At 39.9% G+C, this 22,732-nt stretch overlaps 2 protein-coding genes across 2 annotated transcripts; both read left to right on the top strand.

Annotated features, from left to right (window-relative positions):
* Nucleotides 1–901: 901 nt before the first annotated feature.
* On the top strand, nucleotides 902–7,011 carry LOC108935006 (retinoid isomerohydrolase). The gene is made up of 14 exons (XM_018753254.2): nucleotides 902–912; nucleotides 1,262–1,371; nucleotides 1,983–2,133; nucleotides 2,400–2,507; nucleotides 3,123–3,264; nucleotides 4,067–4,214; nucleotides 4,366–4,447; nucleotides 4,843–4,975; nucleotides 5,075–5,214; nucleotides 5,305–5,434; nucleotides 5,544–5,658; nucleotides 6,116–6,210; nucleotides 6,636–6,747; nucleotides 6,863–7,011. The coding sequence occupies exons 1-14, from the start codon at nucleotides 902–904 to the stop codon at nucleotides 7,009–7,011; spliced, it is 1,626 nt and encodes a 541-aa protein (XP_018608770.1).
* Nucleotides 7,012–10,305: 3,294 nt separating this feature from the next.
* LOC108934951 (formin-binding protein 1-like) lies at nucleotides 10,306–22,307 on the top strand. The gene is made up of 14 exons (XM_018753187.1): nucleotides 10,306–10,652; nucleotides 13,012–13,127; nucleotides 13,874–13,924; nucleotides 14,292–14,439; nucleotides 15,109–15,171; nucleotides 16,929–17,033; nucleotides 18,069–18,197; nucleotides 18,499–18,645; nucleotides 18,921–19,163; nucleotides 19,563–19,666; nucleotides 20,268–20,400; nucleotides 20,980–21,074; nucleotides 21,526–21,653; nucleotides 21,911–22,307. The coding sequence occupies exons 1-14, from the start codon at nucleotides 10,593–10,595 to the stop codon at nucleotides 22,063–22,065; spliced, it is 1,677 nt and encodes a 558-aa protein (XP_018608703.1). The 5' UTR covers nucleotides 10,306–10,592; the 3' UTR covers nucleotides 22,066–22,307.
* The last annotated feature ends 425 nt before the right edge of the window (nucleotides 22,308–22,732 follow it).

Here is a 22,732-nt window from a genome sequence, read left to right as displayed (position 1 = left end):
AAAAATTCAGACGTTGCATTTTAGTATGATCGCGAAGTGGGTGTCCTAGCTGTTGTAACTGCATTAATGCTAAATTATTCAGAATACTGCAAAAAAAAAAACGATGGGGTGGCATAAGGTGGAATCCCTTTTACCAATGGAATACAAAATTATACTATAGAGCACTTTGAAAATTTGTTCTTAATACTGTATTACATGGAACATCAAATTTAGTAATATTATGGAAATTGTGTCTAAACAGAATGATATATTGTTGTTTCTTACAAAGTCATACATTAGTAAGGCACCTAATCTTAATGGTTATATTAAAAACTACAATAATCATTTAATCTTACTAAAGCATATTCAGTTAAAATTTATTGTTTGAAATTTGGTGTTTGCATACATTATGGAGCCACAAAGGTGTGCCCTGATATAAGCCATTACAGCACAACTGCTTAAAATGAGCATTTAGAACACATGGATGGCAATGGCTACCCATGAACCAGGCCAACAGACCAGAAAATATGATGCGAAATGGATTCATGCTTTTCATACTTGTTCTGAAAGCCAGACCAGGTACAGCTATGGACTTGTCATAGTTTAACTGTTTCCTTAACCTGGGCAGAAAATATTTCGTATTTTCAATAATCCTTGCTTTGGACTTTTGCAACAGATTTTCAGGCACGGATCTGATTTGGACGTAATAGGGGTAAATAAGTACATCTGAGAGTAGCAGTGTTTTTGAAGCTAATTGGCACAAAGAGATTCTTGTTTTGCAGGTTTCTGATTTGCTGGCAATGTGCTTTCACCAGGATTGCTGGGAAAGTCTGTATAAATACCCCACGCTGTCTGCTGACACAATCGGGGCTCTCCCACCAGATTTGAGACGTGCAAAGTTGTGCTCTCAGAAAGAAAGAAAATGGTCAGCCGGTAAGTGTTATCTACTTTCATATTTCTACTACATGTAGGCATGGATTTCATCACTTAAAATTTTATCATCAAGCTGCATTTTTTGTCAATTCATCCAACACAGGGAAAAGTAAACATGGATATATTTCGACAACAAATGTCTGAAAATGACAATGTATAGTACAGTTGCTTAAATTTGATAAGATTGGTGTATTAGGATTTTTAAACTGATTTTATACCAATTTTGAATCAATACTCTTATGCTGATGATTAATGTACCTATTTGTTCTAGTTTTCCCACAGTCACACCCCTCCCTATCTCTACCCAGGTTTGCTTTTTTTTGCTACCCATCACTCAATATTTTCCCAGTCCTCACGTTGACAATGTACTCTACAGAGTGGAGCATCCTGCTGGAGGCTACAAGAAGATCTTTGAGACTTGTGAGGAGCTGGCTGAGCCCATTCCTGCCCAGGTTACAGGTCTGCTTGGAGAATCTGCTTCCTGCAATCCATCTCACTCATTGACAGCTGCACTGTGGCCTCATTCCCATTGCAGATACATGCATGGATTTTTTTCCTCCTCTCTTTATGCTTGTTCTGGATTTCTAATTGCAGGATATGTAAAATGTATATTAATTACTCTTCTAAGAAGAGCTCTGGCAGATTTAACCTTTTTGCAACCATAATATAATATAATATAATGGCACTGTGGCACAGCGAGTAGCACTGTTGTCACACAGCACCTCGGTGGAGTGTTCCACTGATGTATGGATGAGTGACCCATTGTAAGTAGTGTATCTAGCAGTGTAAGTCACCTTGGAGAATAAGGTGTGTGGGCTGATAACACTACACAGAGTTCAATGGAAGTTGTTTTGGAGAAAAGTGCCTGCTAAATAAATAAATGTAAATTTAATACGATACGAAAAACACAAAAATTGTATATATAATGCATGTTTATCCATTGAGCTGCATGTGAACAGCCTTGCATTGTTAAAGGTAACTTCCCAAGATGGACCTTTTGATATTTGATCAAGGCTGTGAATTTGCTATATAGGAGGATGTACAGGAGGGCTTTTTCCATCGCTTTTCAGGTCGAATACCTTCTTGGCTGAAGGGGAGTCTTCTCCGCCTTGGGCCTGGGTTGTTTGAGGTTGGATCAGAGCCATTCTATCACCTTTTCGATGGACAGGCCCTCATGCACAAATTTGATTTCAAGAATGGCCAAGTCACCTACTACCGCAAGTAATGCTTCAAAAACAATTTGAAATGTTAACTTTTCTGAGTTTGTATCATTAACGATTTTTTGTAACATTTTCTCGTATTAACTGAAGTTTCATAATAAATGTAATATGCTTTCAAGTTACAAATACTAAAAATTTTAATGTAAGAACTTTTTTGCATTTATCTTTGAAAAAGTAAGGGCTTTTAGTACACAGAAATTCAGTACTGAGCTTTGAACATAATAAATTACTTTTTTTTTTTTTTTTACTGATTTTACCCTTTTACAGATTCATAAAAACAGATGCCTACGTGCGAGCCATGACAGAGAAGCGTATTGTTATAACAGAGTTTGGGACTTTTGCTTATCCTGATCCCTGCAAAAACATCTTCTCCAGGTCAGGACTATTCACTCCCTGTTTTCACTAAATTTAGTTTACGGTGTCTGTATAGTTCACCCTGCCGGCCGACAAGGGTATGCGGGCTTTTTTCAGAGTTTAAAAGGAATTAGTGGCAAATGATTAAACAAAAAAGGGGGTGCGGTGGCGCAGTGGGTTGGACCGCAGTCCTGCTCTCCAGTGGGTCTGGGGTTCAAGTCCCGCTTGGGGTGCCTTGCGGCGGACTGGCGTCCCGTCCTGGGTGTGTCCCCTTCCCCCTCCGGCCTTACGCCCTGTGTTGCCGGGTAGGCTCCGGTTCCCCGTGACCCCGTAAGGGACAAGCGGTTCTGAAAATGTGTGTGTGTGTGTGTGATTAAACAAAAACCGCTGTTAAAAATGAGAAAGTTCAAACCCCTGGGAGACACAACAGTGACGGCACACTTTTTCCTTATCTTTGTCCACAGCACATGATAAAATAAAATCTATAGTTCACTTCCTGGACAAGGCTGAAACCAAACTGGTGATTTAGATTCAGCATTTAGATCAACAATGAGATTTATTTCATAAACGTACAAATAAAAACATCTCTCAATAGCATTGATCAAACTGTTTGCTTCCTTTTTGTTATGACTCTAGGTTTTTCTCCTACTTCAAAGGTGTGGAAGTAACCGATAACTGCCTGGTGAATGTGTACCCCATTGGTGAGGATTTCTATGCCTGCACAGAAACCAACTACATCACTAAAGTCAATACAGAAACACTGGAGACTCTGAAAAAGGTAAACATCTCCATTGTAGTTTTATCTTTATTTTGTTTTTTGCAACGGTTTCAGTTCTAAGGAACTCTCCATCCATACTCTGGAGCAGTCATGACCACAGGCCAATCTCAGGAAGGACAAGGGTGTAGGACATATGTAACAGCAGTGTTGCACACAAGTCACTCACTATCATTTATACAGGTGGGTAATCTTCACCGGAGCAATTCAGGACAAGCACCTTGATCACACCTACAACAGTGGGAAGGGGATTCAAACCTGGGTCCTTTGAGAAGATGGCAACATTTACATTTGCTTATTTAGCAGATGTTTTTCTCCAAAACAACTTCCAATTGATACTATGTAGTGGCCTCAGCCTACACACCTTATTCACCGCGGTGACTTACACTGCTAGATACACTACTTACAATGGGTCACTCATCCATACATCAGTGAAACACACTCTCTCTGGCACTCACATACTATGGGTGAACCTGAACAGCATGTCTCTGGACTGTGGGAGGAAACCCACACAGACATGGGGAGAATATGCAAACTCCACACAGGCTGAGCAGGGATTGAACCCACATCTTCTTGCACCACTGAGGCACTGTTAGACAGCAGCACCGCTCGCTGTGCCACCCAACAACAGGTCTAGCCACTACCCACATTACCAGCCTCTACCCACATAAACATGCTCACGCTCAAAGATGCACACACACTCACACACACAATACTATAAGTACTATACATGTAGAGAATTCTATGTGTGACATATTTACAATCTATTTATGTTTAGATACTGAAACTATACTTTCTTCCACAGGTGGACCTGTGTAACTATGTCTCCATCAATGGAGTAACAGCTCACCCTCAGATTGATGCAGACGGCACAGTGTACAACATTGGAAACTGCATGGGGAAGGGTGCGTCGCTAGCCTATAACATCATAAGCATACCTCCAGCCCAAAAAGGTAAGTATTTTCACATTTATCATGCATTGATTGAACGTGATGGTTTACATTCCCAAAACGCATCAAGCTTGTATTTTCCGAATCAAACTCCCAAATCCTGTTGGTTGGTCTCTTGTTAAAGTCTCCCTCAATGTGTTGCTTGTATTTCCAGACAAATCAGACCCCATTGAGAAGTCCAAAGTTGTGGTCCAGTTCCCCAGTAGCGAGAGGTTCAAACCATCCTATGTACACAGGTTTGTCTTACCTGCGACACCCTCAATGCTCTACCATGTCTTACATAACAAATAACTTGAAAATTTAGCTGGTAAGCACACTTTCTCACGCACAACAGCTGCATTCGTGTTTCAGTTTCAGAAATATCCAGTAGCACATGTACAACCATTCACCTATAGAGGGTCAAGTGGCATAGCAGCTATGGGTAAAGACAAGCAACCTGAAGAGTTACCCTGTCTGTTATACCCTTGAGCGATATACTTCGTCTCAGAGGCTCTAATAAAATATTGAAATGTAAAAAAGGATGATGTTTCAGGAGATTCTTGACTAAAGTCCTGTCTAAGCCCAAAATACAAATGGGACATAAAGCTAACATAGCAGATGGTGGTTCTGCTGTCTCTGCCTTCCCCCACAGCTTTGGAATGACACCCAACTACTTTGTGTTTGTGGAGACTCCGGTGAAGATCAATCTCTTGAAGTTCTTGGGTGCATGGAGTATAAGAGGCTCCAACTACATGGACTGCTTTGAATCCAATGAAACCATGGGTGTTAGTTTTCTTGTCTTCCTTTCTTTGTTCAATTTAATGACACTGTTGGTTTTTAATATAGTAAATACAGACTTTGACTGCATCTGTTCTTCTTTTTAGACCTGGTTTCATCTGGCCAGCAGGAATCCAGCTGGATATATTGATTACAAATTCAGGGGTTCTGCAATTAATGTTTTCCACCATATCAACTGCTATGAAGACCAAGGTTTTGTAGTGGTTGACCTGTGTACCTGGAAAGGGTAAGCAAAGCAGTATCCTGACAGTCACCATTTTTTTGGAACCCGTATGAGCCCTCTTGAATATACCTTGTCTCCTTCGATGCCCTGCAGATTTGAGTTTGTGTACAACTACTTGTACCTGGCAAATCTGCGGGAGAACTGGGAAGAGGTGAAGAAGGCCGCTATGATGGCCCCTCAGCCAGAAGTGCGCCGTTATGTCTTTCCCCTTGATATCGAGAAGGTACCCTACGCACGACAGTGTGTCTTACTCCAGTGTACTTATTGCTCGGGAGGAGAGCTGGTATTCCACAGTATCTAGAAGCTATTTTCTTCTCCATGGCAACCCACAGGAAGAGCAGGGGAAGAACCTGATATCCCTGCCATATACCACGGCCACTGCTGTGATGCGCTATGACGGGACCATCTGGCTGGAACCAGAGGTTCTCTTCTCTGGACCGCGCCAAGGTGAGGAAAATCACAGCTGATTAATATATTCATACTGGCATGGAGTTTTATCCATTTATACAGCTCTATATTTAAGAGGAGCAGTTTAATGAAAGCATGTAGCACAAAGATACAACAGAGCCACCTACTGCACTCAAACCAGTAAAATCAAGGCTGAATGTCCTTTAATCACCATGTTACCTGATCTTAGGTTCTTCTGCCAACCATCCTTCTTAAACATGCAGCAGCTGTACAACATCATTGCCTTCTTTTATAAGATGATTGAGCCTGTCACAGTTTGGATTAAGACACAAAATATAAAAAAAGAAATTACAAAAGTTCTGCTCTGCTTTAAAGTCAGCCTTAAAGGTTAACATAATAGAACCATAAAAAGTGATTTACCTGCTGGAAAATGTACATCACTGTGCTCATATTTCTTTTTCATTTGTATATTAATGCATTATTTCACATACTGTAGCCTTTGAGTTCCCTCAGATCAACTACAAGAGGTTCGGTGGAAAGAACTACAGTTACGCGTATGGACTTGGTCTGAATCACTTCATTCCTGACAGGGTGAGTACGAAAAACAAAAAATACTGAAACATGTCAATATATTAACTTTTTTTTCCCCCTCACCCCTTATAAGATGGCAAAAAATAGCCTCTCACACCTTGATTTAAAAACATCATGAAAAGCATACCATCTAGTGGCAACAATGTCCTATTTTACATTTACATGTATTCATTTAGCAGATGCTTTTCTCCAAAGCGATGTACATCTCAGCTAAAATACAATTTGTACATTACAAGAGAAAGAGATTTGTACATTAAGAGAAAGAGACATGGCTGCAGACATGTGATTCTTAAGTAAACCTAGTTTGTTACTATCCACTTGATGCACCGATGTTCATCGCTCGAGTAGGTGCATTTTCCCTTTCCGTCATAGTTTATCTGTACACAGGCATTAGAGCTGAAACATCTTTATTGGTTTGTTGCAAGATCTGCAAGCTTAATGTGCGAACCAAGGAGACTTGGGTCTGGCAGGAGCCAGATTCGTACCCCTCAGAGCCACTGTTTGTTCAGAGTCCCGACGGCGTGGATGAGGATGATGGTAAGCAGGAACAACAGAATGTCAGGAATGTATTCTTAAGGTGAATTCTATCCCAGCTCTCGATGTGAGCAACTGAAGGTGCTATGAGGGGGCTTGACCTGTCTGTTTGGTCCAGGGGTACTGCTCACAATCGTGGTGAACCCAGGGGCTGCCCAGAGGCCGGGGTACCTTCTTATCCTGAATGCCAAGGATCTGACAGAGATTGCCCGTGCAGAAGTCGAGGTCATGATCCCAGTGACCTTCCATGGAATGTACAAGCCTTAGAACCCTCCCTAGACGACAGGATGAGCCCTCATGCTACATTATAAACTTATCTTTAGAGTGTAAAATAATGTGTCCATGGCCAAATTGTCACGAAAGTTTGATACAGAGGAAATGTATACACCTCTGATGGTGGCTGTGCCTTGTCACATAATCACATAAATTTAGCCAGCTAGATTTCACTTTTTGCTTCTCATCTTGGTTCACTTCTTCAGTGAATCATGGGCCAAACTTACCGAGAGAACTTCAACCTTAGCTTAATCTCTTCATTCAGTTTGCTGAAGCTACAGTTAAAGAGTACTCCAGTGAAATGTGTACAAAGCTATGCACTTGAGAAATGGTAAACACAAAAATAAAACAATCAAAACCTACATTGTGTAGCCCTGTTTACACTTTTTGGGTATAAGTTTGTGCTTTAAATTTTTCCATCATTGTAATGTCCTTTTGATTATTACAGTTATTTTATTCCTGTGCCCATCAGTGGTAGAAGTTTCAAATCCTATTGATTTCTTTGTTGATCATTTTAGATGATGGGGATATACTGCTGTTTGTTAGATTTAGCCTTTTTCTCTCTAAATCGGCTCCTTGTACAGGCCAAGGATACACTGCCCTTTCGGAAAAACTGGATCTAATGAAAAGCTTGACACATTTGCTCAGTAACCCATGTGGTGTTTGGCAGCCCACAGCAACTGTCCCAGTTATTGGAGGATCAGGGACTCCTGGGTCATCCTCTTTGTATTATCTTCCTTTTCCTGCCAGAAATTCAGGCAGATTGGCAAAAAATCTTGGGAAGGGCATTACCAGGTCATCGGAGCTGCTGATCACATAGCCTGGGGCAGAAAAACTTGACGGTTTCAATAAAAGAACTAAACAGGTTTTAAAAATGTACTTTTGTTAATCTTGTTTACATCAAAATACTTAATTTAAAACATACCAAGATCATAACATCTGTGTGGACCAATTAATTTGGACTATAAAACCCACATGATCCATAGAGTGAACAATTTAACCATAAGGTCAATGGTTTCATACAAATTATACAGATTTTAATATGTCCAGTTTTTCAAACAAATGTCAACTTAATGAATCCAAAATTGACAATTGAGTTTTTCCCCCCATTTCCCCTAGAATATGTTGCACAGAATGAAACAAAAATGCAAATTAAATTCAAAATATGATTTTACAAGCGTATAGTTAGTCTCCATTTTGCTGAAAATATGAAAAAGGCTCATCATAGTATGCTGAAAAGAAGATGAAATAGCACCAATAGTGAAAATACTTTATACTCTCCATACTACTTCTTTTAATATATTGACAAAAATATGAAATATGCTTATATAAATATATGTATTTTGGCATATGAAACTAGTAGTGACAGTAATGTACTGTGTATGTGGCCAGCAGAATTTGAAGCCTTCATATCAATATATGATGGAGCTGTTCTTGGAGTTCTCTCTCCCAAGAATTTAGAATTGCCATAGCAACCACTCTTATTACTCATTAATGCCAAAATTAAAATACCCTGCCATCATTAGTATTTTAAGTAGCAGTTCTCTACAAAGCAGAATACATAGATTCTTTTATTTACAGTATTTTCCTGTGAGTGAGTTGTTTTTTGAGTTTGTGATGGTAAATTTTTGAAAGGATTTTTCAGTTTAACCCAACCATTGCACAGCTGTATTATGTGGCCCGGTGTGCGTTTATATAAAAATCTTTCCCATACTAATCTTGTTGTTACAGTCGTAGTAATCCACTGTAATACAAAGTCTGACTGGGCATTCAGTTGCAATTTGCTAATCTGATAATACCAATAAGGTGGGACAACTATTTCACCTCTTGAACAAAAGACACATTATATTTATGGCTCTGTGAGAAATCAGAACAACCAATATGCCCTTGTAACATGGGGCAGTTTATGTAAAAATATTACAAAAGCAAAGGGGAAAAAAAGGTATAAGCAGAAACAAAAAATGCTGGGTGCACACTACATGGCTTTCAAATCTTTTTCAGAAGGGCATTATGATTGCATCTTACCAGATTAGGAACAGCACTAGATGACTGTGTGGTAAGAAATGATAAATCTCCTTTGTCTTTTTCAGGCTTCATGAATGTCATCTACATCCAATATCAGTAAAATCAGTTTTTTTTTTTTTTTTTTTTAAAATTATCTCTCAAAAGACGTTTGACCAGTCAGGCAACAATCAACTGGTTGACACTTTCAGCTAGATGACACTTTTATCCAGTATGACTTACAATGGTACATAACTTCGCAATGATTTAGCAATTTACACAGAAGGGTTTTCTTGCTGTATCAGATCAGCTTCATAAAAGGTGCTATAACAAAAGCAGGATTTGAACCCAGAACCTTCATCTTATGAAGCTATAATCCTATCCAGGACACTACTAGATGAACACCACTCAGTGCTGCTCTTTATGCACCAGGCAGTAGCTGTCCGAGATCCATCCCTGGCAGACCGACAGCCTACCGTTTACTCGACGTTTACTCTGCTTAAATACTCCAAGACTGGTTTACATAACAGAGTTCACTGCGACCAACGCTTGACTGAGTGGTTCACAAAATCTGCACAATGGATGGATGCATTCTGTACAGGTATGGAAACTTGCCTATAAATTCTCACGCACAATGCGGAGCAGTACTCAGTTTGTATGAACAACAGCGCCACCCACAGGACCTGGACAGAACATGCCAGCAAATTCACTGTGAAATGTGTGTGTGTGTGTGTGTGTGTGTGTGTGTGTTACATTGATCATTTTTACAGCATTGGACAATTTTCTGAAACAGTTGAGATTTGTATCACAGTGCAATTATTCGTATTCATTTGTAGCATGTGGAAGAACACTACAGCATTTTTTTTTTGCTCGAGGCATTGGAAAGGCTACATTTTTGATGACCGTTATTAACAGCTGATCGTGCCATGGATGGCTATTCGATAACTGATCATGCCACAATTGAACCTTTCACTATCACAATCATTATGAGGTATTAAACTCAATCCATTCAAACATAGTCAAGCATGAAGAAATTCATTATTTATTATTGCCACATAATCATGGCGACTGGGATGTTTCGGAATTTCTCATTCCAGATATGGAGAGGTGCCCCGCGAGCAGGTCATAATTAATAATTATTGCAATAAGACCGACTCCCCAGTGGGATGGCCCGTCCGAGCGGGCAGGCGGGCAGGTAGGTGGGCAGGCAGGTGGGCGTAGCACTCCCATGCAAAACACACCTCGTACACACCGCAGTCTGCCCGGGGAGTGGACTTAAGCCTTAAGTTAAGGCTTTGATCCGTCTACTCCAAAGTCAGAGCAACAGTTCGGACTGATACCGCCTGTAAAGGCGACTTTGTTTGGGAGGAGATGCTGAACCATACAAACGACGGACGGGGCTTTTTATCGCTGCGGCTGTAGATGAACGTTTTTTGGAGTTTTTTTTCCCCGTTTTTCAGAGGTGACTTCGCCCCTAGGGACGGGTTAAGGACGTTTCCTGGACCTTGGAGGTCATTTTCCCCGCCGTCCCGTGAGCTTCGAGTGGGACCCGTACGGGGATGCCCTAGAAGTGGATGCTGACTGCGCTCCGCCGGCCCCTTTCTTTCACCATGAGCTGGGCGACGGCGCTCTGGGTGAGTGAGCGCGCCGTGCGACCGGAGCCTCGTTTCCACGTTCCCGCGCGCGCCACGCTCCGCTTCATCGTGGACGAGGCTGTAGGATCATGTCGAAACGTTTGCAGTCTGAATGCAGAGTTCGGCGAACACCTGTTCCTGTCCATGATGATCTGGATGTATAGGAAATATATATTCCAGTTCAGCTGTTGCTCCAACGAGGGCTTCGGTTTCGCACGTGCCCGACAGACACACGACACGGGGGGGGGGGGGGGGGGTCTTTGAAGTTTTCTCAAGACAAAAGACTTACTGAAATCCGTTGTTCTCGTGTGTGAGAAGCACTAAAAACGTTGGCGATACTAGCTACTGTTAAATATCTAGATCAATGCCCCGTAGTGTGTTTAGATTAGAATTTTACTTTTATTTTTTATTTAACTCTACTTACAAAAAAACATGATATGCAAAGGGGAAAAACATTTTACTTTGGTTTTGTCCTTACCTGACACCTAAATACAATACACTGATCTCTAACTAATCCTTCTCCCGTCAGTAACATTTGCAGATGATTATATCTTAAAAATTCTGAAAATTGTTCCAGGTGCTCAGCCCCTGCCATCCATTTAATGCCTGTATTTTTGTTCTTAATACTTGTGTAAATAAATGAACACGGAAGTGAACTGTGATCTTCTTCTTATACTTTTTAGAGAGTAGTTAGGGTTGTGTAATGTTGCTCTGAACTGTGAGCACACAGGTCTTCTGTGACCATTTAGGTGAGGTGCACCTTACCTTGCTTTACCTTACCTGGTACGTATGCTATGCAGAACACGTGTTGTTCTGCTATGTGGACAATGAGGAGATTCCTCGGGAACACTAAACACACATTCCGCTGTGAACTCATGTCACAGGCCAGGACATTCATTTATTTAATGTGCAAATCTGCACTTTTTTAGATCTGCCCTTCTTCTTGGCCACAACTCCTCTTGTCGTGAGGGTTAATAGGACAGGGAAGGTGTCGAAATGACAGTGTGACCATTGTGTTCGGAGTAGACTTCTGCCTCTGCGCTGGCATTTTTGCCTTTAACAAGAAGTTTTTGATCTTCCTGTTGATTACAAAGCGGAATGTCAAGAGTATCGTATGGCACAGAGGACACGCAAGGCTTACAGATGGGCATGACTTCAGGGCCTTTTCCTTGTTTGCTTAGGAGGAGGGTAAACTCACCATGTGCACTTCAGCACAGTTTTCTGTGACTGCATCTTCTTCCTTGTAAATCGGAAGAACTGGACCAACAGATCAAAACTCTCTGAGTGAAACGAAGGCAGAATTCACAAAATATGTCCATCCGTCCGAACGAACGAACAAACGAACCACTCGCCCCATGGGGAACTGGAGCCTAACCCGGCACAAGGCTGGAGGGGACACACCCAGGACGGGACGCCAGTCTGTTGCAAGGCACCCCAAGCGGGACTCAAACCCCAAACACCCCGAAGAGCAGGACCAGGACCAACCCACTGCGCCACCACACCCCCTCGTAAAATATGTTGAACATATTAATTATTAGTCTGTTTCTGTACTATTACTATTTACTCATTTAGCTGAAGCTTTTCTCCAAAGTGACTTACAACAATAAGGTTACAATTATCACACTTACAATTATTTACCTATTTAGACAACTGGAGCAATTTAGGGTAAGTACCTTGCTCAAGGGTACTACAGCTGGAGGTGGGCATCAAGCCTATGACCTATAGATCCAAAGGCATTAACGCCAACCACTACGCTACTGGCTGTCCCCTATTACTGTATTATTCTTTGAAGACTATGTCATACACTATATCACGCACTTCGGCACACTTCCCTGGCTACCGGACAAGCTTGTCTTTGTGTATACAGTTATACAGAAGTCATCTTGTCTCTACAAAAAAGTTTGTCTAAATAACTGACTCATACAGTCACCGGCAAAGTTAAAGAAAAAAAGCATGACAGGCATATCCTTGTCTGTTTCTTTAAAACACGTACGGTTTGTATCTTAGATGGCAGCTTAAGAGCACTTAGTCAAAAAAAAGACGTTTATAACATATGCTCAAAACACTTCTTTCAAGTCGTGGATTACAATGTGACTGAATCTTCCTGCCCTGAAAACTTACTTTCTCAGATGAAGTCAAAAGCTTGAATTCTCTTATGTACCTGTTCTTTTTCACCTATTATGAAATTTGCACACAGAGTGAAGACTGCTTACAAAAATGTAAAAATAATATTTTTGCCTACAAGTAACATTGTTCTACTGAGCAACAACTTGGATCAGTTTTTCCATTCTATTTGCCGTGAACAAATACTCACTGAAAAAGCTGAAAGGACTGCTTCCTCGCTTGTAATTTTCTTTAGGACCAGCTGGAAAATCTTGACAAGCATACACAATGGGGGATCGACTTCTTGGAGAAGTATGCAAAATTTGTCAAAGAAAGGATGGAGATCGAGCAGACCTATGTAAAACAACTGAGGTAAAACACTAGTCAAAGCTAAGCTCACATAAGGACACTTTTTTTTTTTTTTTTTTTAACCTAGTGTCTGTTATACAGTACTTGTTACTTCCCATATGCAAGTGTAAAATGTTCATTCTTTGAAACCTTTTACAACACTAATATACCTTTAATTTGTATTACATTTTACACACACACACACACACCATCTGAAACCGCTTGTCCCATACGGGGTCACGTGGAGCCGAAGCCTAACCCGGCAACACAGGACGTAAGGCTGGAGGGGGAGGGGACACACCCAGGACGGGACGCCAGTCCATCGCAAGGCACCCCAAGCGGGACTCGGACCCCAGACCCACCAGAGAGCATGACTCAGTCAAACCCACTGCGCCACCAAGCCCCGCCTCTATTACATTTTAGATAATTGTAAATTAGTTTTGACTATAAGGCATGGAAAAGTTGAAATTTGCAGTGTGAATAATATTAGACATGTTGACATTAATTTAGCCAGCAAAGTTTTACGTTAATGTTTACCAGTTTATACTGTAGTTACTACTTTCCTTAAATACAATTCATATGTTAAGAAATTAAAGCAAACTCAATTACTTAACATTTATGCAGAAGAGTGGATTTTTGAGCTGGTACTTTCTAGCTGGGACAAGCGGTTCTGAAAAGGTGTGTGTTTGTATGCTAGTGAAGACATTTGTGTTCTGATTTTATCTCTGATCTGCACCTTTGAAAGTGATTCTTACATTTTCTGCAAACAGAAACCTGGCAAAGAAGTTTTGTTCTAAGCAATCAAAAGAGGATGAACCCAAGTAAGTCCAATCAAAAGAGTCTGAGCTTAAAGTTTCAAAGTTTTTTTTTTTTAAATATGTATAAAATGTGTGTAGATTAGGAAGTTTAAGTTATGAAGATGGGTGTGGGGAACTTTAGTTGTACCTTTTAGCACAATCACAAATCCTTTCATTAAAATCCTGTTTAACTACAAGCTATTTAGGAAACTTTGTCTGAAAATGCAATTCAAGGTTGTTTTGAAAAACCACAAAATACCCTGTATGTTTGCACTGAGTGTCTGTTATATTGTCATTAACAGACAAACTGGTGAACTGGTGTTTGTGGACCATGGTGCAATACTGTCTGCCTTTATGGGATGACCTGTATCCTTTGTGACACCTTCATCAGGTTTTCCTGCTGTCTTTCGTTCCATGCCATTCTGAGCGAGTTGAATGACTATGCTGGGCACAGGGAAGTCATCGCCCAGGAGCTGGGAGACAAGCTGCATGGAGATCTGATGAAGTATTCACAGGAACTCAAGAATGACAGGAAACAAGTGAGCTGTTTTATTTCCTCTTCCAACACTGCTTACATTATGCTTGCTGCTTAGACAGGACATCTGTCCTCTATTTGATGCTAAGTAGTATGTTAATGAATCTTGATCTTTATTATGGAGTGTTAACTAAGTGTGTATAAAGTCCATTTTCCACTCTGCAACTGAGACAAGGAAAAGACAGGAGATTTGATTGAAAACATTAATAATCCAAGGGAACACCATCCCAGCATTTTCCCCTGCTTTGAGGATAAAGTTTATATTACTGTTTCAGTGGGTTTTTCTAAATAAAAGTCACATGGTATACTATAGCTAACAAAAACTCAACAAGAGTGGTTTTTAGGGAAAATAGTTATCCAATTTTGGATCCAAAGGTCGCAGTTTAATTCCCACCTCTGACTGTAACACCCTTGAGCAAGGTACTTACACTGAATTGCTCCAGTAAAATTAACCAGTTGTATAAATGGCTAAATAATTGTAACCTTAACATTGTAAGTTGCTTTGGAGAAAAGCATCAGTCAGTTAAATGAATTTAGGGTAGATAGTGAGTGAGCAGAACAGATTTGTCTTTTTGAATAGCCATTTTTTACCATTATGCATGTTCAGACAGCTTCCTTTTCCTTTGGAAGTTTCTGATCACAGCCTTTGTGTTCGCTTGTGCTTACTCCACAGTACCTGCAGGACTGGAGGAAGGCGCAGCAGCACATTGAGCAGCAGTTGAAGCAGATGGAAAGCGTGAGTGGTGTTGCCCTCGATTCTTACAGTAAAATGGAACTGCACAGGGTTCTTCAGTTACTCCCTCATGTTCTCCAGCAGTATCCATACTTTACTCGTACAATACATGACTTATTTAGGTGAAATTTATGTTTACATTTCTTTATTTAGCAGATGCTTTTCTCCAAAGCGACTATCAATAAACTCTATGTAGTGTTCCTAGGCCAAACACCTTTATTCACTGTGGTGCCTTACACTGCTAGACATCTACTTACACTGGGTCACTCATCCATACATCAGTGGAACACACTCTCTCTCTCTCTCTCTCTCTCTCTGTCACTCACACACTAATTTTTTAAACTCTGTTCAATTCCTTTACTGATGCTTTGCCTCAAAAAAAGGACCGGAATTCACAATAACATTCTCAAACCCTCCCCCGTTTTGGATATTGAGTTGAAAACAAAAGCACTGAACACATTTTTTTCAGTTGTACACTAACTAGAAAAAATCCCAGACATTTCCCTTCAACATATTAACCAGATCTTTCTACCCAAACCATTTTCAGACTGGTGGCATTAAGTACTTATTTCTCAAAACCAAACACTGAACTCTATAACTGTGACTCTGTAGCGTAAATTACATTATTGCCATAAAACAAACATCCTACAAAAGGCATGCAAAGCTGAAATCAAGTATACTGCACAAAACAAACAATATCTAAATACTTAAGAATAATAACTTATGTTATATAATATCTGAAATAATTTATTCAAGATTTTGCAGAACTTAAAACACTAGCTCCACTTTCTGAGACAACAGAACAAGATTACTTGCATTGTATGTTATACTGTAATTCCTTCTCACCATTGCAGCAAACAGGTTACAATTAATTTCTCCCCATAAAGTGGCAAAAAAATATGCACACATAAGTGGAAATAAAGAATTCAGACGTACATTTTGGAAGCAAAAACTTTTGACCAAAATCATGACAAGAAAACCTGAAGGTTATATGGACTTGTAAACTGCAAAGTTGAACAACTTACTGACAATAAATACAAACTGTGGACAACTGTGTAAAAATTAAATAGTAAAGATGAAATTTTCCACACCACTCAGAAGTTAGAATGCAAATGCTATGTTGACAGGGAGCACCAATACTACACAGCTCTGGGCAGCATTTTAAAAATTGTCTTTCTGTGTGGGGTTTGCAAAATCTCCCCATGTTTGTGTGGGTTTCTACCAGTTGCTCCAGTTTCCTCCCACAGTCCAAAGACGTGGGTCAGATGGATTGGTGACTAAATCACCTTTAATGTCTGATTGCTCTGAGATGGACTGGCATCCCTTCCATGGTAAACACTGCCTCACTTCCTATGCTTCTTGAATAAGCTCTAGAGCACCTAGACCCTACGATGGACAAGTGGTTCTCAATAATGGATGGACTGATGAATGCTACATAATATTCTGTTTTCATTAGGTCTATAATTTTGCCATGCACCTTTCTGGTTTTAATTTAAAAATCTATGCCATATAGATTTTAATGTAGAGTGCATATTATAATTAAGTCTTCTGTACCTTGTAGTACTTATTGTAATTGACATATTGCCTTCTTTGATAGAGCCTGTTTATTAAATTCTTTAAAATAATCATCTCAGACTTTCTGCAGTCCTATTGTAAAGCCACAGTTCTGGCAACATCCCCTTACTCAGTGTTGTTAACATAACGTTGGCTTCTCTCCTTTTCTTTGCCGTGAAAATAGACTGTGTTTGCCATTTCCTCAGGATAAGAAAAAATTTGAGCGAGAGTGGAAGGAAGCTGAGAAGTTACAGCTGCGATATGAGAAGTTGGAAATTGACATGAATGTCACCAAAGCTGATGTTGAAAAGGTTGGCCCTTAATGGTACAATATAGTAAAATATGTAATGCCGTATGAACTGTAATCCCAGTATCAGCACATTAATGTTTTATTTTGCTGCTTTATACATTTTACATAAACTCATTTTGTTCTGTTTTATAAAAACTATTAATGTATTTTCCTGAAATATTAGTATCTTAAACTGCCCCTTACACTATTTAAAACATTTTGATGTTCTTGTTGTGAACAGCAAAACACAAATGAGCTTTGTGCATCCTAATAAAATTACAGTGCTAATGTAATTAAAGTACATGCCCCACGTTTAGTTTCATGTACAGGCAGTCCCCGAGTTACGAATGTCCGACTTACGTAGCTCATTAGTTTTATACCATTCTCTAGCAGAAATCTTGGCAAGATAACCACCCCTAGATAAACGTACCTCTGTTCTAAACTTTCTCCTTTGGATGAGCATGGTTCTTTCCATGTTTTCATTGAGATTCAGGAGCTTAAAGTGGCTGTGTGATACCAGCCATGCAGATGAGCATCACAAACTTCCTTCTAGCATCGTATAACACGAATATGTATTTCTGCTAACTGAGCTTCATCTAGTAAAGATGTACTAGTTGAAAATGATATTTGCCAGGGCTGACCTCAATTAAGCCTGATTATATTCAAACAGCTCATTCTAATTACCCCTTTAATTAAGATGAATCTAGTTAGGGGGTAATTACTTTGTCACACCTGTGATTGCCAATTTCATTGTCTTCCGCATCAAGTAAATAACATAAAAGTAATTCTTTTGCCCCCCAATACGTAATTTAAATTGACAAAAAGATTTTTATCAAATTTATGTCAAAAAGCTGGAAAAGCATAGAAAATCTGAAAGGGAGAAAATACTGTTTGTGTGATTTCTATCTCTTGTACTATATTTAAATGTGGCCCTATATAGTGCATCCTTTGCATACTTATTGTACAATATCTACATAAACCAGCTTTGAGAGCTGAATGTAACATTTGTTTTAATGTCAGTAAGTCCTTGAATAATAGTGTGGTTTATCCATTTGAGGCAAAGAACCAACTCAGTGCCCAGCTTCAGGTGGTTGAGGAGAACAAGGAAGAATACATCATTCAGCTGCAGAGCTTTAATGAAGAGCAGAGGAAGTATTTCAATGTTACCCTTGTGCAGATATGTCAGGTAAAATCTTTTCTTTAACCTTTACACCTCCAGTCTCTCCGACAACATGTAATGCATGTATGAAAGTCAACAGCATTGTCCTGCATTTAGGACACAGCAGCAGTTGGCAGGAAGCAGTCCAGGAGGGGCCTGGGCATGGCCTTATGCATAGATTGTAAACTAAACTGCTCCAGTAAAAATATACTACTTAATAAATGGTCATAACTGGGTTACTCTAGACGAAACTGTCTTCTAAGCAATAGTATTAGTTGTAATAAAAAGGGTGCTGCTCATTCTGTGCCTCTTTGAATCGGGAATGAAGAAGCTGCAGGAAATGGACGAGAGACGCTCAGTGACACTTGGTGAGAGCTACAAAAGCCTAGGACAACTGGAGCAGAGGGTCTCCCCTGCCATCTCCAAGTGTTTCCAAGGCATGGTGAATGCTGGGAAGTCAGTGGATGCTAAGAAAGTAAGAGTAGAATACCATGATGGGGAATGTCAGTAAAAACAAAAGTATGGAGTAAAATAATGATGGTGTGGTGGATGGTACTTTTACTGTATAGAAATGCAATAAGTAAAATTTGTAGGAATTATTTTCTTACATTTTTGTATCATTATTAAACTCGAGTATATGGCTGAAGTTCTTCAACAAAGAAGGCTTCTTGTGAGGTTGACGTCACATATAAAAATAAGTACTGTATATTTTCTAAAAATGGTTGGTGGTAAAATTTCTCTATCTTTGAGGATTCTGAGATGGTGGTGCAACTATACAAGTCTGGCTTGGAGACTCCAGGGGACTACTGCTTTGAAGACTTCTCCCAAGTTTCAGCTCGAACCCGTACAAGTTCTGCCTGCACCATAAACGGGCCAAAGTTGGATGGTGTGCTCCCAGACAGGAAGATCATATTGGGCAAGGCCAGGATCAAGCTAAGCCAGTGGAAGAGGCAGGTTCAGTTCAAGACCCAGACACCCAACACATCTTCACTGGTGCGTAGGAGGCAAATCATGGTCAACGCATCTGTTCTCTCATCAAGTTATGTGCTTGAGGGTCACAATAAAATGACCTGATGGCAGTGCATATGGGAAAAGTACATGCATTGCTCATACATATAGAAAACATTTTAACTGTACTGAAATTTTATTAAATAAAGGCAGTTATTCTTGATCTGAGCAATTGCTGTTGGAATAGATTTTCAGACTGTCACACCATAAAAAACAATTGCTATAAAATTAGAACTTCCTCCTCCAATCTGCCTGGTGGGATTACACCGGTAAGGAAAAGTGTATTGACAATAGATGACAGTAGTTATCCTGTTCTTGTTCTATTTATCTAAGACCCATGTGAAGAAAAAATATCCTTTCCTTTTTGATTCATTCATTTTTCAGTCGCTGGAGGACTACAGCCATCTTTCCCCAGAGCAAAGTTGTAAGAAGCTGCAGCAGAGAATTGACCAGCTGTACAAGGATCTCCGCATAGAGACGAACTACAGGTGGCTTGTGCCAGGAACAGACAGGGAGAAGTTGATGATACAAACTCAGCAGATTGTAATCAGTCTGCATTCAAAAGTCTTATTCACCAAGATGGGGACAGATTACAATCTTCTGGGTTGCTTAGTATGGACACATGTTAGACATTTAGATGCTCTCATTGTCTCCAGTGCTGGCTCGCTGGCTCTTTGTACACCATTGCTGCCTACTATTGTATGTGCTTTGTTTGCCTCTTACAGGAAGGCAAACTGTGCTGTGATAAAACCCGGGGGGTTAATGTTTTGCAGCTGTGGCTGCAAGAACACGTTCTTTTATTGAGGTTTTGCAGTTCCTTATTACTCAGGTCAAGGTACCGTAGTACCTTTTACTGCAGTGAAATATTCCATTACATGAACACCGATAAGCCTGAATTATTATTTTATGTGTCTTTAGCTGATAACTGTCAGTTATTGTTAATGTAGCTCCAGTGTGCATCACTTTTTGATATGAACAAAGGTTCAACCTTATATGACTGATTTCCTGTTGTATGAATACATTTTTCTTACGAGTACAATTTCCATGATGCTGTGTTTTGACCTAGCCATATCTTTGTGTCCTACTCAGGGATGGGCTCACGAAGATGAAGGAGGGATATGAGAAGAAGCCCCAACTAGGGGACACCACAACCCTGGACACCAAAATGTCTGAGTCTCTAGTAAACATAGAGCACCTACGCTTAGAGATCTCCAAGGCCGAGGTATCCTAACTATACCTGCCCATGTGCAAGCAGATACTCCATATAGACTTTCTTACTTATGGATATGCTGAGATTTCTACAAATGTTATGGTTTATGATGGGTTCTTCATCGACACTACTGGATGGTCGAGGCCTGTAGGGCGTTGTTACAGCTGGGCAGTTAACCACCAGGTTCGACTTTGTGTTGTAACAAGGGAAGAAAAACCTACTGCACTTCTCCCTTAATGAGATATTAATCAGTGTTTGATAAATACAAGTAAATCTCAATTTCATTTGTACAGATGTGTATAGTGAACTTTGTGTGTTTGGAATATTGGTGCCTAATTTTTTTTAAATGCACTATTGTTATAGTCAAAGAGCTGATAAATTTGTCCATTGTTCTTTGATAGTATTAGTTAACATGTCTAATAATTGTCAACTACATAGACTATGATTTCTCACTGAAGTCAGATGTCTAAATCCAGAGCTCTGTAAATCGCTGTAGTGACAGCCTCTGGATGTGGGTATAATGTAGGCATATGCTTTGAATGTGTTTGTTTGCTGCTGGGTAGTGTCAAAATGTTTGTGCCTGGGTCTCAGAAATTGCTGTTAGAGATGAAGGTGAAGCAGAGCGCAGATGCAAGGAAACACCACAGCTCCGGGGACAACATCTACATGCCTTACAGCATGGAGAGGTGAGGGAGCTGTGTTCACAAGATGTTCATTATCCATACAAATGCTAATTTAATAATTCACATAATGCTGGTGTAGTGGGAATAACAGAAATATTCCAGATTTATACAATGTTTGGCTGATGCAACAATACCACTGACAAAGGACCCTGTGAAAGTTTCAATTTTAACGATAATTACAGATCTTTATTGATTATTACTTTACTGATGTGGTCCTGAGAAGGAGGCTTTTTAGAAGAAATACTGTTTTAGCTGTAGATATGTTTCCTTAATATTCGAAATTAAGGGTCCTTATTAATTATTTCACTGATGCGGAATCCGTCTTGAAAGGGAGGGTTGACACAAGAGAAAATGCTGTTCTCGGTTTTGGACAAGTTTCTAAGGAAAAAATCCATATTTTTAATGGAAGTGCTGGTGTACAGATTGTGCCAACATAACTGTCTCTTTGCCCTAGTCCTGAGGAGAGCTTGTATGAGGATGTCATCATAGTGGCATGCCAGGAGTTTGACGACGATCACTTTGAGTACGACAACATTAAGCCTCTTTCTGCTGGCTGCTGCCGAGCTCTCTATGATTTTGATGGTACTGAGAAAGATTATTTCATTGCAAACTCATATTTTATACGCTTTAATAACATGATAAAATTCTTAACAATTTATATGTACGTGTTACACTTATTTTGTATGTTTGAGTACAGTAGCTGAATCTGTGCATTAATTTAATGTGTAATATATTCACTTGTTGTCCAGTACAAGAATGCTTTGCAAAACGTACAGCACAATACGCTGATGTTGCTGCTCAGTGTTTTATGACAACTGTTATGTTCTTTATTTCTATAGGTCAGGCCGAGGGCTCACTGATCATGAAAGCAAACGAGATGCTTTATGTCATTGAGAAGGACAAGGGGGACGGATGGACACGAGCACGCAACTGCAGCGGGCACGAGGGCTTTGTGCCCACGTCCTACCTGGAGATAAAAGACCGGGTCCAGTAAATGTCTTGTCATAGTTCAGCCCTGTAGGTCCCCCTGCGAGGAAGCATCAATGACGGTCCGAGCTGCTCCGATACAGACTCCAGACCAGTGGAGACATACATCCCTCACACCATACCAGGAATGGGCTACAGCATGTGACAACTCCTCTGAGAGACCGGACATCAGCCTGGCTTCCAGCTGTCCAGTAGTACAGCTTGTAAAATGTCTGAAATGCTTTAGGCAAAATCTTTTTACAATATTTAAATCAGACAAAATTTGACAAGATGAAAGAACACTATGTACTTAACGTATAATATGAATAACTTACTGTTTTGGCAGTGTTTTTACTTTATATAGTATGCAGTAATGATCACTGTGCATTCTTGTGTATGATATTTATGCACAGTAAACTTTTGAAGTGATTTCTTAGATCAAAATTAATTTTAAGTTGCCTAATTGAAATATAATTAATAATAATGGGTAAGATCATAGTGACTGAGTAAAGTGATAAGATCAGAGGTCTAGCTGCACAGTTTAGGAAAGCATTCAAACGCAAGTAAAGACTGATGATCCGTAAAGACTGACGATCCAAAAATACATAACGGGATGTGTCATGCTCAGTATTTATTTTGTTTCACTTTTAAGGTTCATCGTGACGATGCATTTTGTGACAGTCTCTTTCTATAAA

The sequence above is a fragment of the Scleropages formosus genome, chromosome 3 (genome assembly GCF_900964775.1).
Source record: "Scleropages formosus chromosome 3, fSclFor1.1, whole genome shotgun sequence".
Classification (NCBI taxonomy): domain Eukaryota; kingdom Metazoa; phylum Chordata; class Actinopteri; order Osteoglossiformes; family Osteoglossidae; genus Scleropages; species Scleropages formosus.
The sequence above is the reverse complement of the archived record's forward strand: the minus strand, read 5'-3'. Positions and strand labels throughout refer to the sequence as shown.

Coding starts and splice junctions, on each gene's coding strand:
- LOC108935006 (XM_018753254.2), top strand. Junction 1,372..1,982: donor CATTCCTGCCCAGGTTACAG/GTCTGCTTGGAG, acceptor ATCGCTTTTCAG/GTCGAATACCTTCTTGGCTG. Junction 2,134..2,399: donor CAAGTCACCTACTACCGCAA/GTAATGCTTCAA, acceptor ACCCTTTTACAG/ATTCATAAAAACAGATGCCT.
- LOC108934951 (XM_018753187.1), top strand. CDS start 10,593: ATGCTGACTGCGCTCCGCCGGCCCCTTTCTTTCACCATGAGCTGGGCG. Junction 13,925..14,291: donor TCAAAAGAGGATGAACCCAA/GTAAGTCCAATC, acceptor CACCTTCATCAG/GTTTTCCTGCTGTCTTTCGT. Junction 20,401..20,979: donor TAGAGATCTCCAAGGCCGAG/GTATCCTAACTA, acceptor CCTGGGTCTCAG/AAATTGCTGTTAGAGATGAA.